At 48.2% G+C, this 15,646-nt stretch overlaps 1 protein-coding gene and 1 non-coding gene across 2 annotated transcripts in view; one reads left to right on the top strand and one right to left on the bottom strand.

Annotated features, from left to right (window-relative positions):
* Positions 1-15,646, bottom strand: part of ADAMTS7 (ADAM metallopeptidase with thrombospondin type 1 motif 7) — a gene marked incomplete at its 5' end in the record, with an annotated part of 164,896 nt that overhangs the window by 111,603 nt on the left and 37,647 nt on the right. The window contains 2 exons of the mRNA XM_089662222.1: positions 360-452; positions 3,872-4,016. Of these exons, the coding sequence (XP_089518348.1) occupies positions 360-452; positions 3,872-4,016 (238 nt within the window). The remainder of the gene's footprint in view (positions 1-359; positions 453-3,871; positions 4,017-15,646) is intronic.
* Positions 13,496-13,568, top strand: TRNAR-CCG (transfer RNA arginine (anticodon CCG)). Its single transcript has one exon. It is a non-coding gene; the product is annotated as a tRNA-Arg (tRNA).

The following is a 15,646-nucleotide window of genomic DNA, read 5'->3' as shown; positions in this document are numbered from 1 at the left end:
GTAAATCAACCCCTACGTTGATTAATACCATTGCAAAAAGGAAGACTCTACCAACATGTGTAATTTTAATTAGGTAACTTAATAAAAATAGTTATACCCACTTTTGCATTACTTTCAATACAGCCTTTCGAATTTGTTGAAATTCTTCTCCTGGCACTTGCTGTATACAACTTTCCATGTTGCTGGCTCCTGTTCTCTCGGAGCTGCTTCCCTCAACTTCCACTTAGAATTTCACGCTACTTTAAGTGAACCTGTTGGTTTTGAACTATACGCTTAAAAAGAAGCCACTAATGGTATGTCCCAGAGCTGTGTATAGGTTCTGGAATTCTGCGCTTTGCACACTTTCCTTTAGTACATACCTTGTTTTCACCGCAAGTAGTTCCATCTACAGCAGCATCAAGCTTGGAATGACACGTGGTGCCAACAGAGCACCACAGCGAGTTACATACATTCTGAAATGGAAAATGGACACATAGTAAATGATAGTTTCGTGAAATAAGTTCTATAAACTGAATATACAGAATAACCTAAATCTCCGTAGTGACACTAAACGCTATCCTTACTCCCCAAATCTAATCCATACACATCCTCTACTTAATGTCCCTGTAATCTGTCTTTCATGAAATGGTTTCTTACTGTGCTTTTCTGTCTCCTTATAACATCCTCCATGAGCTCCCAAACCTCTCATTCCCCTCTCCCCTTCCATTAGTTTGGATTGAGTAGTGCTCTATGGACACTATCAGGGGCGGACTGACCATTTGGAAACTCGGGCACTGCCCGAGGGCCCTGGGTCAGTAGGGGGCCCCATGAGATGCCCCTGGTACCTTTTTCATAGGCTTTTTTGAGTTTGGGCAAGGACACAGGGGCCCCACGATCCCCTATTGCCCAGGGGGCCCCATGAGTTGTCAGTCCGCCCCTGGACACTATAAATCCCTTAGTCCATCCCAGGAGCGAGCAAGAGAGGGTGTCCACATTCCTACATACAATGGGACCATGGAGAACGTAGCCACCCTATAACAGGAAGACAGAAAAAAAGGACTTTATAGATTTGGAGGAGGCTGAGGGCAATAGGAGGGTCTTTTTGGAGCTACAATACATATCAGATTCTATCTAAACCAGAGATTAGTGTCACTTTAAGTTGTCAGTGCATGGAGTGTAATTGTCAGGGTAAAGAAGCTTCACGTCGGCGCATATCTATGCACCAACGCTGGGTGCCTGTCGGCCGTGGCAGTGCGCATGCGCACGCTGTTGCGCGCACAGGCGGGCTATTTAAACCTCTGCTGCACTTAAACCTATGCCTTCTGGTCTACTATGTTCTGTGCTTATTGCTCTGTATCCTGATTCCTGTTATCTACCTGATTTGATCTGACCACGATTGAACTTCGCCTGCTCCGACCCGGCTCATCCCTTGACTATCTGCTTGCCTGCTCCCTGTACCTGATCTGCCCGATTGATCCTGACCCAACTTGTCTGACGCTGCAACCTCTCCTGCCTGTGACTATCTCTGGCTGCCAGCTGCCTGCGGTTGTCCAACCCTCCGCTATAACTTCCTGCTGCTGCACCCGCTCACCTGCATCCGCAACGGACCTACATCCTGGTCTTCTGGGTCATCACCTGCCTGCTGTCACCTCAGACCCTCCAGGCACTCGTGCCTCTCCTGGCTTGGTGCCTTCTGTTTACCCTATCAGGGGTCCCCAGCGGGAGTGGTAAGAGGCTGCCTTCCTCTCCATGTCAGGCTCCCCAACCAGGTAGGTGACAGTAGTTGTATGGATTTGATACTGATTCATTGTGAGCTCATAGAGGCCCATGGTTACAATTCTTCATTAACTCCACCACCTTACATTGATTGCATGCTCAGCCACCAGTATATCTTTGTTATCCCACAACCCTCCAATGTGTATTATACACACAGTATGCTATAGCAGTGCTTCTCAGCCAGGGTGCCTTCTGGGATCCCCCAGGGTGCCACCAGCATGGTACCCAGTTTGCCCTGGAACAGTTTCATGAGCTGCCATGGTTTGAGTGGGCTGGATGTCAGCACCATACCAACCAATGATTCTATACAGTCAGGATGCACGGTGTCATTCATTGCTATGGTGGTAGCAGCCAACTCGCCAGGCACTGTGCATGTCTATGATCCAGGGCAGGCAGCATGCAGGGCCACCCTCAGCATTTAGGAGAACACAAATGTCTGCTTCCTCCAGACCTTCTTCATCCCCCTGCCCTCTGTTGTGCTGCTGGAGCCAGAAGGCAGAACTCGGATGTGAAGAGGGGACTGTGTGATTGGGGGCCATGTGATGGGTGCACTTATGTACAAGGGTCTATGATGTATAGGGGTGACTTCAATGTGATGAAGGGCTTTCATATATAGGGGGCCTCTGATGTATGGGGGGGTCTTTGATCTATAGGGGGGGCTCTGATGTTATGGGGGGACCTCTGATGGGATGGGATGAACTCTGACGTGGCGTGGGGACATCTGTTGTTATGGGTGGACCTCTGATTTGATGGGAGGAGCTCTGATGTGATGGGAGGACCTCTGATGTGATGGGGACTTCTTTTGTGATGGGGGGAGCTCTGAGGTGATGGGAGTTCCTCTGATGTAATGAGAGGACCTCTGGTGTTATGTGGGTACCTCTGATGTGAAGGGGGGCTCTGATGTGATGGTGGACCTCTGATGTGAGAGGAGGACCTCTAATGTGATGGGGGATGTATGAATGTGATAGGGACCTCTGATGTGATGGGAGGACCTCTGATGTTATAAAGAACCTCTGATGTGATGGGAGGATCTCTGATGTGATGGGAGGACCTCTGATGTGATGGGAGGACCTCTGATGTGATGGGAGGACCTCTGATGTGATGGGAGGACCTCTGATGTGATGGGAGGACCTCTAATGTGATGGGGGGACCTCTAATGTGATGGGGGGACCTCTAATGTAATGGGGGGACCTCTAATGTGATGGGGACCTCTGATGTGATGGGGACTTCTGATGTGATGGGGGACCGCTGATGTGATGGGAGAACCTCTAATGTGATGGGGACCTCTGATGTGATGGGGACCTCTGATGTGATGGGGGACCTCTGATGTGATGGGGGACCTCTGATGTGATGGGGGACCTCTGATGTGATGGGGGACCTCTGATGTGATGGGAGGATCTATGATGTGATGGGAGGCCCTCTAATGTGATAGGAGGACCTCTGATGTGATAGGAGCATCTCTGATGTAAAGAAGGGCCTCTGATATGATGGGAGGACCTCTGATGTGATGGGAACCTCTGATGTGATCGGAGGACCTCTGATGTGATGGGAGGATCTCTGATGTGATAGAAGGACCTCTGATGTAAATAAGGGCCTCTGATGTAAATAAGGGCTTCTGATATGATGGGAGGACCTCTGATGTGATGGGAGGACCTCTGATGTGATGGGAGGACCTCTGATGTGATGGGAGGACCTCTGATGTGATGGGAACCTCTGATGTGATCGGAGGACCTCTGATGTGATGGGAGGATCTCTGATGTGATAGAAGGACCTCTGATGTGATAGAAGGACCTCTGATGTAAATAAGGGCCTCTGATATGATGGGAGGACCTCTGATGTGATGGGAACCTCTGATGTGATGGGAGGACCTCTTACATGATGAAGGATGTCTGATTTGAAGCGGGGGGGGGGGGGGGCTCTTCTCTGATGTTAATTGGATTAAGATGGTTGTGTGCATGAACCCAGGCTCGGGTTTCTCATTGATAAGTAACTTTTACATTTTTTATAATGGAATGCCTCAAGATTTTACATAATGTGAAAGGGCGCTGTGACTGAAAGAAGGCTGAGAAACGCTAGGCTGTATCACCTCTCAACTGAGTGACAATTAGAATCTTACATCAATGTCCTGACAAAAGGTTGAAGCTGATCCGTACTGAAGGCGACACTGATGTCCAACATCATACAGGACTCCCGGAGGTACAGAAGGGAAATTAAGCAGTTCCTTACTGGGGGGGTCATCCAAGCAAAGCCCCCAACCTCGGCTGTAAAGGAATAAGCAAAAAGACAAAAATAGTGTCATTAATAAACATCCATCCAACCCTTTATAATAAGACCATGCAAACAACAATGAATGTATGGTAAGGGCAGCAGGCCAGGGTAACCAATCAGAATCAAGAGTCGTATAATATATGGATATATAATATATCCATTCTGCCTCCATATTGACATTTTGGCTGGTCACCAGCAGCTTGAGTCTTCAACAATTTCTTACATCTTCTTATACAACAATGGATAGGTTTTACCTAATTTACTGCCTCAATTAGCATCTCCACAACCATTCAGAAGGCCATGACAAAGGTGTCACTCTGGTAGCTGGATTCCCCATTTTTTCTTAAATCATTTCTCCATATTGTAGAGAATCCATCCAGGCAGTGCGATACCTTCATCTGGCACTGTAATGGAATAGGTTTGAACTGGATACTCAGGTAGAAAAGTCTCATCTCTTGTATCTAAATATAGAGGGACCTATTAGTTTCATTTTACTTTTGTATCCCATTTGGATGACAAGAATTTACATCTTCTTGAATCTCAAGCTGGAATATCTACAGTATGTAAGGTAATCGTTCTGACCTATAGAGCGGATATAGTGAATGCGGGGTCCGGGGAGAGCGGATATAGTGAATGCGGGGTCCGGGGAGAGCGGATATAGTGAATGCGGGGTCCGGGGAGAGCGGATATAGTGAATGCGGAGTCCGGGGAGAGCGGATATAGTGAATGCGGGGTCCGGGGAGAGCGGATATAGTGAATGCGGGGTCCAGGGAGAGCGGATATAGTGAATGCGGGGTCTGGGGAGAGCGAATATAGTGAATGCGGGGTCCGGGGAGAGCGGCTATAGTAAATGCGGGGTCCGGGGAGAGCGGATATAGTGAATGCGGGGTCCAAGGAGAGTGGATATAGTGAATGCGGGGTCCGGGGAGAGCGTATATAGTGAAAGCGGATTCTGGGGAGACTGGATATAGTGAATGTGGTGTCCGGGGAGACCAGATATAGTGAATGCGGAGTCCAGTGAGAGCGGATGTAGTGAATGCGGGGTCCGGGGAGAGTGGATATAGTGAATGCGGAGTCCGGTGAGAGCGGATATAGTGAATGCGGAGTCCGGTGAGAGCGGATATAGTGAATGCGGGGTCCGGGGAGAGCGGATATAGTGAATGCGGGGTCCGGGGAGAGCGGATATAGGGAATGCAGTGTCTGGGGAGAGCGGATATAGTGAATGCGGAGTCCGGGGAGAGCAGATATAGTGAATGCGGGGTCCGGTGAGAGCGGATATAGTGAATGCGGGGTCCGAGGAGAGCGGATATAGTGAATGCGGGGTCCGGGGAGAGCGGATATAGTGAATGCGGGGTCCGATGAGAGCGGATATAGTGAATGCGGGGTCCGGTGAGAGCGGATATAGTGAATGCGGGGTCCGGTGAGAGCGGATATAGTGAATGCGGGGTCCGGGGAAAGCGGATATAGTGAATGCGGGGTCCGGGGAAAGCGGATATAGTGAATGCGGGGTCCGGGGAGAGCGGATATAGTGAATGCGGGGTCCGGGGAGAGCGGATATAGTGAATGCGGGGTCCGGTGAGAGCGGATATAGTGAATGCGGGGTCCGAGGTTTAGAAACACTTTTAGGCTACATACAAACTAGCATTTTTTTTCCTGCTCTTAGCAGCTATATTGTGTTCCCCTGTGTGTCCATGCACACAAATTTAGGCTAATAGCATTTTTTGAGCTTCAGTGTCTAGGGGCCAAAATAAAATTGTTTTTGTAGAGTTTTATGGAACATTTTTCCAGCATAAAAAAATGCTAAACACTCCTAAAAACTGCTAAACTCTACTAAAACGTTCCTAGCCACTTTTTTTCTAGCTCGTTCCTCTACATGTACTGAAAAAATGCTAATAAAATGCTCCTAAACACTTCTGATTGCTCCTGATTGCTTTTTTCTAGCTTTTTTTTCCCTCTGTATGTGCTGTAAAAACACTTATAAGACGCTGAACACTTCTGAATGCTACTAAGACACTACTAAAAAGCACTATTACCAGCGTTTTTTATTCAGAATTTTTCCCAGCGTTTTTTTTTAACTGCATCCCAACCGCCATAAAGCAGAACTACTGCTACAGGGCGGCAGGGCTGTGCAAATCACATATACATATGTGATTTTGTATTTCTGGATAGGGGGCACGTGCGATTGGTGGCTACAGCTGTCAATCACTGGGTCCAGACTGGAGATTCCCCGCCGGCACCCGGCGATCGCCAAGTATCACTGATGGGGGAGAGGTCTGTATGTAAACAATACAGATCTCTCCCCTCTCAGCACCAACATGCTGCTTTGTATGGCTCTGCATAGCAGCATGCGTACAGTAAAACGCACAAAGCACACAGTTAACCCTTTGATCGCCCCAGATGTTAACCCCTTCCTGCCCAGTGCCATTAGTACAGTGTCAGTGCTTTTTATTAGCATTGATCACTGTATTAGTGTCATTGGGATGTCAGTGGCAGTTAGTTCCCCCCCCCAGTGTCAGAATGCCCGCCACAGTCCCGCTATAAGTCACTGCTCCTCGCCATTACCAGTATATTAAAAAAAATTCCATTATATATACCGCCATTTATAAACGCTATAACTTTCACGTAAACCAATTAATTTACACGTATCAGGATTATTTTTAGCAAAGACACGGAGCAGAATACATTTTGACCTGAATTTATGACGAAATTTGATTTTTAAAATTTTTTTACTGGACACGTTTAATAGCAAAAAGTTAAAAATATATATTTTTTTTCAAAATTGTCGGTCTTTTTTTGTTTATAGCGCAAAAAAAAAAAAACGCAGAGGCGATCAAATACCACCAAAAGAAAGCTCTATTGGTGGGGAAAAAATGATGTAAATTTCATTTGGGTGCAGTGTTGCATGACCGCGCAGTTGTCAGTTAAAATAATGCAGCGCCGTATACAGGGGCGGACTGACAACTCATGGGGCCCCGGGCAATAGTGGATCATGGGCCCCTGTGTCCTTACCCAAACTCAAAAAAGCCTATGAAAAAGGTACCAGGGGCATCTCATGGGGCCCCCTACTGACCCCGGGCCCTCGAGTTTCCAAATGGTCAGTCCGCCCCTGGCCGTATACATAAAATGACTTGGTCAGGAAGGGGGGGGGGGGGGGTGAAACTTAAAAAAACGCAAGTGTGCATAGAGCCTAATGCAGGCCATACATGGTTCAAATTCCAAATGATTTCCAGCCGAAAATCGGACCTAAGAATAATCGGTTGATTTTCGCTCTGTTAGTGAGGAAATGGCATCGGCCGATTTTCATGGTTCCTCCCCATTTCATTTATCGGGCATGCTGGAAAGTTCGTGAAAAACGACGGATTTTCCAAATCATCGGTGTCACCATCAGATTACAGAACGCACGACGTTTTCGATTTTCGGCTGAAAAATCGTTCAGAATTCCAACCATGTATGGCCTGCATAATGAATTATTTGTGCAAGAAAACGAGCAGTGACAATAGAAGCACACAATTTAATTGGCTTTACTTAATAATGAAACAAACTACAAAGAAGAACAAAATAAGATGATAACTGAGCAAATGTAAAATTTAAAAATACCGTTTTTTCACGCACGAAAAAATATTGCCTAATAAAGGCTGACCCGGGGCATCGATCTGTGGGGCGATCGTTAATACCCCCGCCGTTCTTCACAGTTATCTCTGATGTGATGTGGCAGGAAGCGGTGGATTTTCTTGTTTGCGTTTGGAAACTTTAGAGGAAGCGAGTAGGGGGGAGTCGGGGTGAGAGGGTGGCCAGTGTCCTGCCGGTTTTCGGGTGGGGAGGGAGGGGGGGTGCGTAGGACGATCACCAAAGATTTACATTTGTGTAAATAAAGCTGATAAAATTAGAAGACATTTCGCTGACAAAACAAAGAAAATCAGCTGAATTGTAATTCGTTCCCAGCTGGGAAATGTAACTTTATAGGGAAGCAGAATACTGACTTCGCAGTTGGAAATGTTCTAATTGATCGTTTACAAGTTCAAGATTAATATTTATTAAAAAGAGATCCGCAGATCTGTGTTTAGCCCCTCGCCCTTCAGAGGATTTACCCCCCCCCCCCTTCCTGACCAGGCATTACGGCGATGCTTATTTTAACTGACAATTGCGTGGTCATGCCACAGCTGCACCCAAATGAAATTTAAATCTTTTTTTCCCAGAAATTGAGCTTTCTTTCGATGGTATTTGATTGCCTGTACTTTCTTACTTTTTTTGCGCTAAAAACAAAAAAAGACCGACAATTTTGAAAGAAAAAAACTATATTTTTGACTTTCTGCTATTAAACATGTCCAGTAAAAAAATTAAAAAAATCAAATTTCGGCATAAATTTCAGCCAAAATGTATTCTGCTCCGTGTCTGTGCTAAAAAAAATCCCACTAAATTAATTGGTTTACGTGGAAGTTATAACGTCTACAAATGGCGGTATAGATAATGGAATTTTTTTTCTATACTAGTAATGGCGGCGATCAGCGACTTATAGTGGGACTGCGGCGGGCATTCTGACACGGGGGGGGGGGGGGAGAACTGACTAACTGCCAGGTTATTAAGTTCTGCATAAGAGCACGACACAGCCTCCTCCAGGATCACCACTGCATTATTTCCAGGCTGGGAGAACCACCAGTGCACCGTGACCAACAAAGACGCCTACAGGATCACCACTGCATTATCTCCAGGCTAGGAGAACCACCAGTGCACCATGACCAAAACAGCCGCCTCCAGGATCACCACTGCATTATCGTTAGACTTGGAGAACCACCAGAACACCGTGACCAAAACAGCCACCTCCAGGATCACCACTGCATTATCTATAGGCTGGGAGAACCACCAGTGCACCGTGACCAAAACAACTGCCTCCAGGATCACCACTGCATTATCTCCAGACTGGGAGAACCACCAGCACACCGTGACCAATACAGCCGTCTCCAGGATCACTACTGCATTATCTCTAGGCTGGGAGAACCACCAGAACACCGTGACCAAAACAGCCACCTCCAGGATCACCACTGCATTATCTCTAGGCTGGGAAAACCACCAGCACATCGTGACCAAAACAACCACCTCCAGGATCACCACTGCATTATCTCTAGACTGGGAGAACCACCAGCACACCGTGACCAATACAGCCGTCTCCAGGATCACCACTGCATTATTTCTAGGCTGGGAGAACCACCAGCACATCGTGACCAACACAGACGCCTCCAGGATCACCACTGCATTATCTCTAGGCTGGGAGAACCACCAGCACATCGTGACCAAAACAGCCGCCCAATAGTATAAAAGCAGCTTAGGTAGTGCAAGGCCACCACGATTAATAGGTAGGTGCAAGGTAGATCTGGAAAGTCTTGGGGCCCTCCCAGCCCAGAGAAACACAGAGACAATACCATCCACACGACGGAGAAAGGACTGCGGGATTTGTACCGACATGTGTCGAAAAAAGTAGAGAAATTTAGGTAGAAACATCATTTTAAAAAGATTTACTCGGCCTATGGAGCTGATAGGAAGGGGACCATTTAGTCTGCAATTGTTGTAGGAGAGGATGAAGATTGTCCGAAAGATATTTAGTCAGATCACGCTGAGCCATCACACCCAAGTATTTAATTTTGGAGGGCAAATAGGGGCAAATGAAATGTCAGGCAAAGGTCCCGGCACAAGAGGAAATAGTATTTATTTCTCCCAATTTCTGCGTATCCCAGAGTAACTACCGAAGCGATCGATAAGATCAAGCATCTCTTTAACCCCTTGTCTACAGGGAACTTCTACCCCCTTCCTGCCTACAGGGCACTTCTGCCCCCTTCCTGCCTACAGGGAACTTCTACCCCCTTCCTGCCTACCGGGCACTTCTACCCCCTTCCTGCCTACAGGGAACTTCTACCCCCTTCCTGCCTACCGGGCACTTCTACCCCCTTCCTGCCTACAGGGCACTTCTACCCCCTTCCTGCCTACAGGGCACTTCTACCCCCTTCCTGCCTACCGGGCACTTCTACCCCCTTCCTGCCTACCGGGCACTTCTACCCCCTTCCTGCCTACAGGGAACTTCTACCCCCTTCCTGCCTACAGGGCACTTCTACCCCCTTCCTGCCTACAGGACACTTCTACCCCCTTCCTGCCCACCGGGCACTTCTACCCCCTTCCTGCCTACAGGACACTTCTACCCCCTTCCTGCCTACAGGACACTTCTACCCCCTTCCTGCCTACCGGGCACTTCTACCCCCTTCCTGCCTACAGGACACTTCTACCCCCTTCCTGCCTACAGGACACTTCTACCCCCTTCCTGCCTACCGGGCACTTCTACCCCCTTCCTGCCTACCGGGCACTTCTACCTCCTTCCTGCCCAGGCCAATTTCCAGCTTTCAGTGCTGTCGCACTTTGAATGACAATTGCGCGGTCATGCAACACTGTACCCATATGAAATTTTTATCATTATTTTGTGACAGATAGAGCTTTATTTTGGTGGTATTTAATCACCTCTGGGTTTTTTATTTTTTCTTAAACAAACCAAAAACCACTGAAAATTTTGAAACAAATTAGTTTTTGTTATAAAATTTTGTAAATAAGTGATTTTTCTCCTTCACTGATGTGCGCTAATGAGGCTGCAGTGATGGGCACTGATAGGCTGCACTGATGGACACTGATAGGTGGCACTGATGAGGAGGCACTGATGGGCATCAATGATGGGCACTGAAAGGCAGCACTCATATATGGCACTGACAGGCAGCACTGATAGGCGGCACTGACTGGCACTGATAGGCGGCACTGACTGGCACTGATAGGCGGCACTGATTGGCAGCACTGATAGGTGGCACTGATTAGCACTGATAGGCGGCACTGACTGGCACTGATAGGCGGCACTGACTGGCACTGATAGGTGGCACTGATTGGCAGCACTGATAGGTGGCACTGATTGGCATTGATAGCTGGCACTGATGGGTGACACTGAAAGGCAGCTCAAATGGGCACTGATATGTGGCATTTATGTGCACTGGTAGGCACTGATATGTGGCATTGATTGGCACTGGCATGAGGCACTAATGGACACTGACAGGTGGTGCTGCTGGGGCTACACTGATCATCAGGGCACACTGATCAGTGTAGATGTCCCCTCAGAGGAATGTTGATTGCCGGCTCTCCTCTCCTCTCCCCTGTCAGCGTGACAGCTCGTGGGGAGAGAAATGCAGATAACCGGCATTTCCCTGTTTACATGTGATCAGCTCTGATTGGACACAGCTAATCACATGACCAAGCCGACATCCTTGGCTCTTTCCATGATCGGTGATCCGCTGTGTCCGAGGGACACGGACCCCGCATTCACTATATCCGCTCTCCCCTGACCCCGCATTCACTATATCTGGTCTCCCCAGACCCTGCATTCACTATATCCGCTCTCACCGGACCCCGCATTCACTATATCCCCTCTGCCCGGACCCCGCATTCACTATATCCCCTCTCCCCGGACCCCGCATTCACTATATCCGCTCTCCCGGGACCCGGCATTCACTATATCCGCTCTCCCCGGACCCCGCATTCACTATATCCGGTCTCCCCAGACCCTGCATTCACTATATCCGGTCTCCCCAGACCCTGCATTCACTATATCCGCTCTCCTGGGACCCGGCATTCACTATATCCGCTCTCCCCGGACCCCGCATTCACTATATCCACTCTCCCCGTACCCCGCATTCACTATATCCACTCTCCCCGGACCCCGCATTCACTATATCCGGTCTCCCCAGACCCCGCATTCACTATATCCGCTCTCCTGGGACCCGGCATTCACTATATCCGCTCTCCCCGGACCCCGCATTCACTATATCCCCTCTCCCCGGACCCCGCATTCACTATATCCACTCTCCCCGGACCCCGCATTCACTATATCCGCTCTCACCGGACCCCGCATTCACTATATCCCCTCTCCCCGGACCCCGCATTCACTATATCCCCTCTCCCCGGACCCCGCATTCACTATATCCGCTCTCCCGGGACCCGGCATTCACTATATCCGCTCTCCCCGGACCCCGCATTCACTATATCCGGTCTCCCCAGACCCCGCATTCACTATATCCGCTCTCCCCGGACCCCGCATTCACTATATTCGCTCTCCCCGGACCCCGCATTCACTATATCCGCTCTCCCCGGACCCCGCATTCACTATATCCGCTCTCCCCGGACCCCGCATTCACTATATCCACTCTCCCCGGACCCCGCATTCACTATATCCGGTCTCCCCAGACCCTGCATTCAATATATCCGCTCTCACCGGACCCCGCATTCACTATATCCGCTCTCCCCGGACCCCGCATTCACTATATCCGCTCTCCCCGGACCCCGCATTCACTATATCCGCTCTCCCGGGACCCGGCATTCACTATATCCGCTCTCTCCGGACCCCGCATTCACTATATCCGCTCTCCCCGGACCCCGCATTCACTATATCCGGTCTCCCCAGACCCCGCATTCACTATATCCGCTCTCCCGGGAACCGGCATTCACTATATCCGCTCTCCCCGGACCCCGCATTCACTATATCCGCTCTCCCCGGACCCCGCATTCACTATATCCACTCTCCCCGGACCCCGCATTCACTATATCCACTCTCCCCGGACCCCGCATTCACTATATCCGCTCTCCCCGGACCCCGCATTCACTATATCCGCTCTCCCCGGACCCCGCATTCACTATATCCGCTCTCCCCGGACCCCGCATTCACTATATCTGCTCTACCCGGACCCCGCATTCACTATATCCGCTCTCCCTGGACCCCGCATTCACTATATCCGCTCTCTCCGGATCCCGCATTCACTATATCTGCTCTCCCACAGTACACAGAACATGGAAATGCAATTATTTTCATAAATATAAACTGCTAAATCCCTTTTCTCATCAGCAGTGAGAGCAGTCTTGTGACTTCAGCAGAGCACTGGTTAAAGCTTGTAGGAGGAGTTTTCTTTCTGCTCTAGGAGGATGTGAAAGTTCTGACCCTCTGTCTGGACAGTGCTGATTGGCCCTGTGCTGGTCACATGCACTCTCCCAATATAAAGAAAAAAACCTCTCTAGCAATACACACCAAACTGAGCATGTGTATGTGACTATGGATTCAGTCTGTATCAGGTGGTCATTTCAACAAGAGGAAGGGCAGAGAAGACAGGATCAAACAGCCTTTTTACACAATGCAGAGGATTAACCCCTTAGGTTCCCGTTAGTATAACAAGCATGCTTTCCTGCATCTACAGACTGATTGTACTGTTGCGGGTTCAGTAACACTTTAAGTGAATTTCTCAAAAATTGGCGAGCCTTTACACTTCATTTAACAGCAGTCAAGGACATTTTTTTTTTCTTTTTGTCAGCTCTATCCAAAACAAGAGCTGTTAAAATATATTAAAAATGTAGACGGACAAGATGAAATGTTCACACTATATTCTTAGATCTCCTTGGCAGGATGGGCCCAGTGGCCTAATGGATAAGGCATCAGCCTCCGGAGCTGGGGATTGTGGGTTCAAGTCCCATCTGGGTCGCTTGGTTTTAAGAAATAAATCTATGAATTGATAATGTAATAAAACATAAGTAGATGCCTAATAGGCAATTATCAGAATATAAGAGAATTAAATAATAAATACGTCTACAATTAGCACAACCTATCCAAAGACGAAAGATTGATGAGTAAAATGAATAGATGTGCTTCTTTATCCGCAAATTCCATCATTTTTTGCTATATTATTATTATACAGGATTTATATAGTGCCGTTTGCGCAGCGTTTTACAATAAGACAGTATAGTTACAATACATTCAGTATAGAAGGAATAGGAGGGCCCGGCTCATGGAGCTTACAATCTAATTGTATGATTATGTTCATTTTGTGTACTTTTATTTAGCTGAGGCTCATAACTACAAGGCTTTGATATAAATAAATGCAGTAAGAAAACACATAGTTCTGTAACTTCAAAGGGCACACCAATAACACAAAACAGAAACTGAAAGCTGATAAACATCTCCAGCAAACATACTGTATATATATATACTATATTGCCAAAAGTATTGGGCCCCGCCCTCCCAATCATGTGATTCAGGTGTTCCAATCCCCTCCCAATCACGTGATTCAGGTGTTCCAATCCCCTCCCAATCATGTAATTCAGGTGTTCCAATCCCCTCCCAATCATGTAATTCAGGTGTTCCAATCTCATCCCAATCATGTAATTCAGGTGTTCCAATCCCCTCCCAATAATGTAATTCAGGTGTTCCAATCCCCTCCCAATCATGTGATTCAGGTGTTCCAATCCCCTCCATATCATGTAATTCAGGTGTTCCAATCCCCTCCCAATCATGTAATTCAGGTGCTCCAATCCCCTCCCAATCATGTGATTCAGGTGTTCCAATCCCCTCCCAATCATGTGATTCAGGTGTTCCAATCCCCTCCATATCATGTAATTCAGGTGTTCCAATCCCCTCCCAATCATGTAATTCAGGTGCTCCAATCCCCTCCCAATCATGTAATTCAGGTGTTTCAATCCCCTCCCAATCATGTAATTCAGGTGTTCCAATCCCCTCCCAATCATGTAATTCAGATGTTCCAATCCCCTCCCAATCATGTAATTCAGGTGTTCCAATCCCCTCCCAATCATGTAATTCAGGTGTTCCAATCCCCTCCTAATCATGTAATTCAGGTGCTCCAATCCCCTCCATGGACACAGGTGTATACAATCATCCCCTAGGCATGCAGACTGCTTCTACAAACATTGGTGAAAGAATGGGTCGCTCTCAGGAGTTCAGTGACTCCAAGCGTGGTCCCGTGATAGGTGGCCACCTGGGCAATAAGTCCATCCGTGACATTTCCTGGCTACTAAATATTCCACGGCCAAGTGTTAGTGGGATTATAACAAAGTGGAAGCAACTGGGAACAACAGCCACTCAGCCACCAAGTGGTAGGCCACGTCACATGACAGGGCGGGGTCAGCGCATGCTGAAGCGCACAGTGTGCAGAAGTCACCAACTGTCTGCAGAATCAATAGCTAAAGACCTCCAGACTTGGTGTGGCCTTCAGATGAGCCCAACAACAGTGCGTAGAGAGCTTCATGGAATGGGTTTCCATGGCCGAGCAGCTGCATCCAAGCCTTACATCACCAAGTGCAATGCAAAGTGTTGGATGCCGTGGTGTAAAGCACGCCGCCACTGGACTCTAGAACAGGTGAGACGTGTTCTCTGGAGTGACCAATCACGTTTCTCTGTCTGGCAATCCGATAGATGTTTCTGGGTTTGGCAATTGCCAGGAGAACGGTACTTACCTGACTGCATTGTGCCAAGTGTAAAGTTTGGTGGAGGGAGGAATATGATGTGGGGGTGTTTTTCAGGGGTTGGGCTTGGCCCCCTAGTTCCAGTGAAGGGAACTCTTAAGGTGACATTTTGGACAATTTCATGCTCCCAACTTTGTGGGAAGAGTTTGGGGATGGCCCCTTCCTGTTCCAACATGACTGCCCACCAGTGCACAAAGCAAGGTCCATAAAGACATGGAGGAGCCAGTTTGTGGTGGAGGAACTTGACTGTCCTGCACAGAGTCCTGACCTCAACCCCATAGAACACTTTTGGGATGAATTAGAG

Source organism: Staurois parvus, unplaced genomic scaffold, assembly GCF_062004578.1.
Source record: "Staurois parvus isolate SC_StPar_1 unplaced genomic scaffold, SC_StPar_1.0 ptg001443l, whole genome shotgun sequence".
NCBI lineage: Eukaryota > Metazoa > Chordata > Amphibia > Anura > Ranidae > Staurois > Staurois parvus.
The sequence above is the reverse complement of the archived record's forward strand: the minus strand, read 5'-3'. Positions and strand labels throughout refer to the sequence as shown.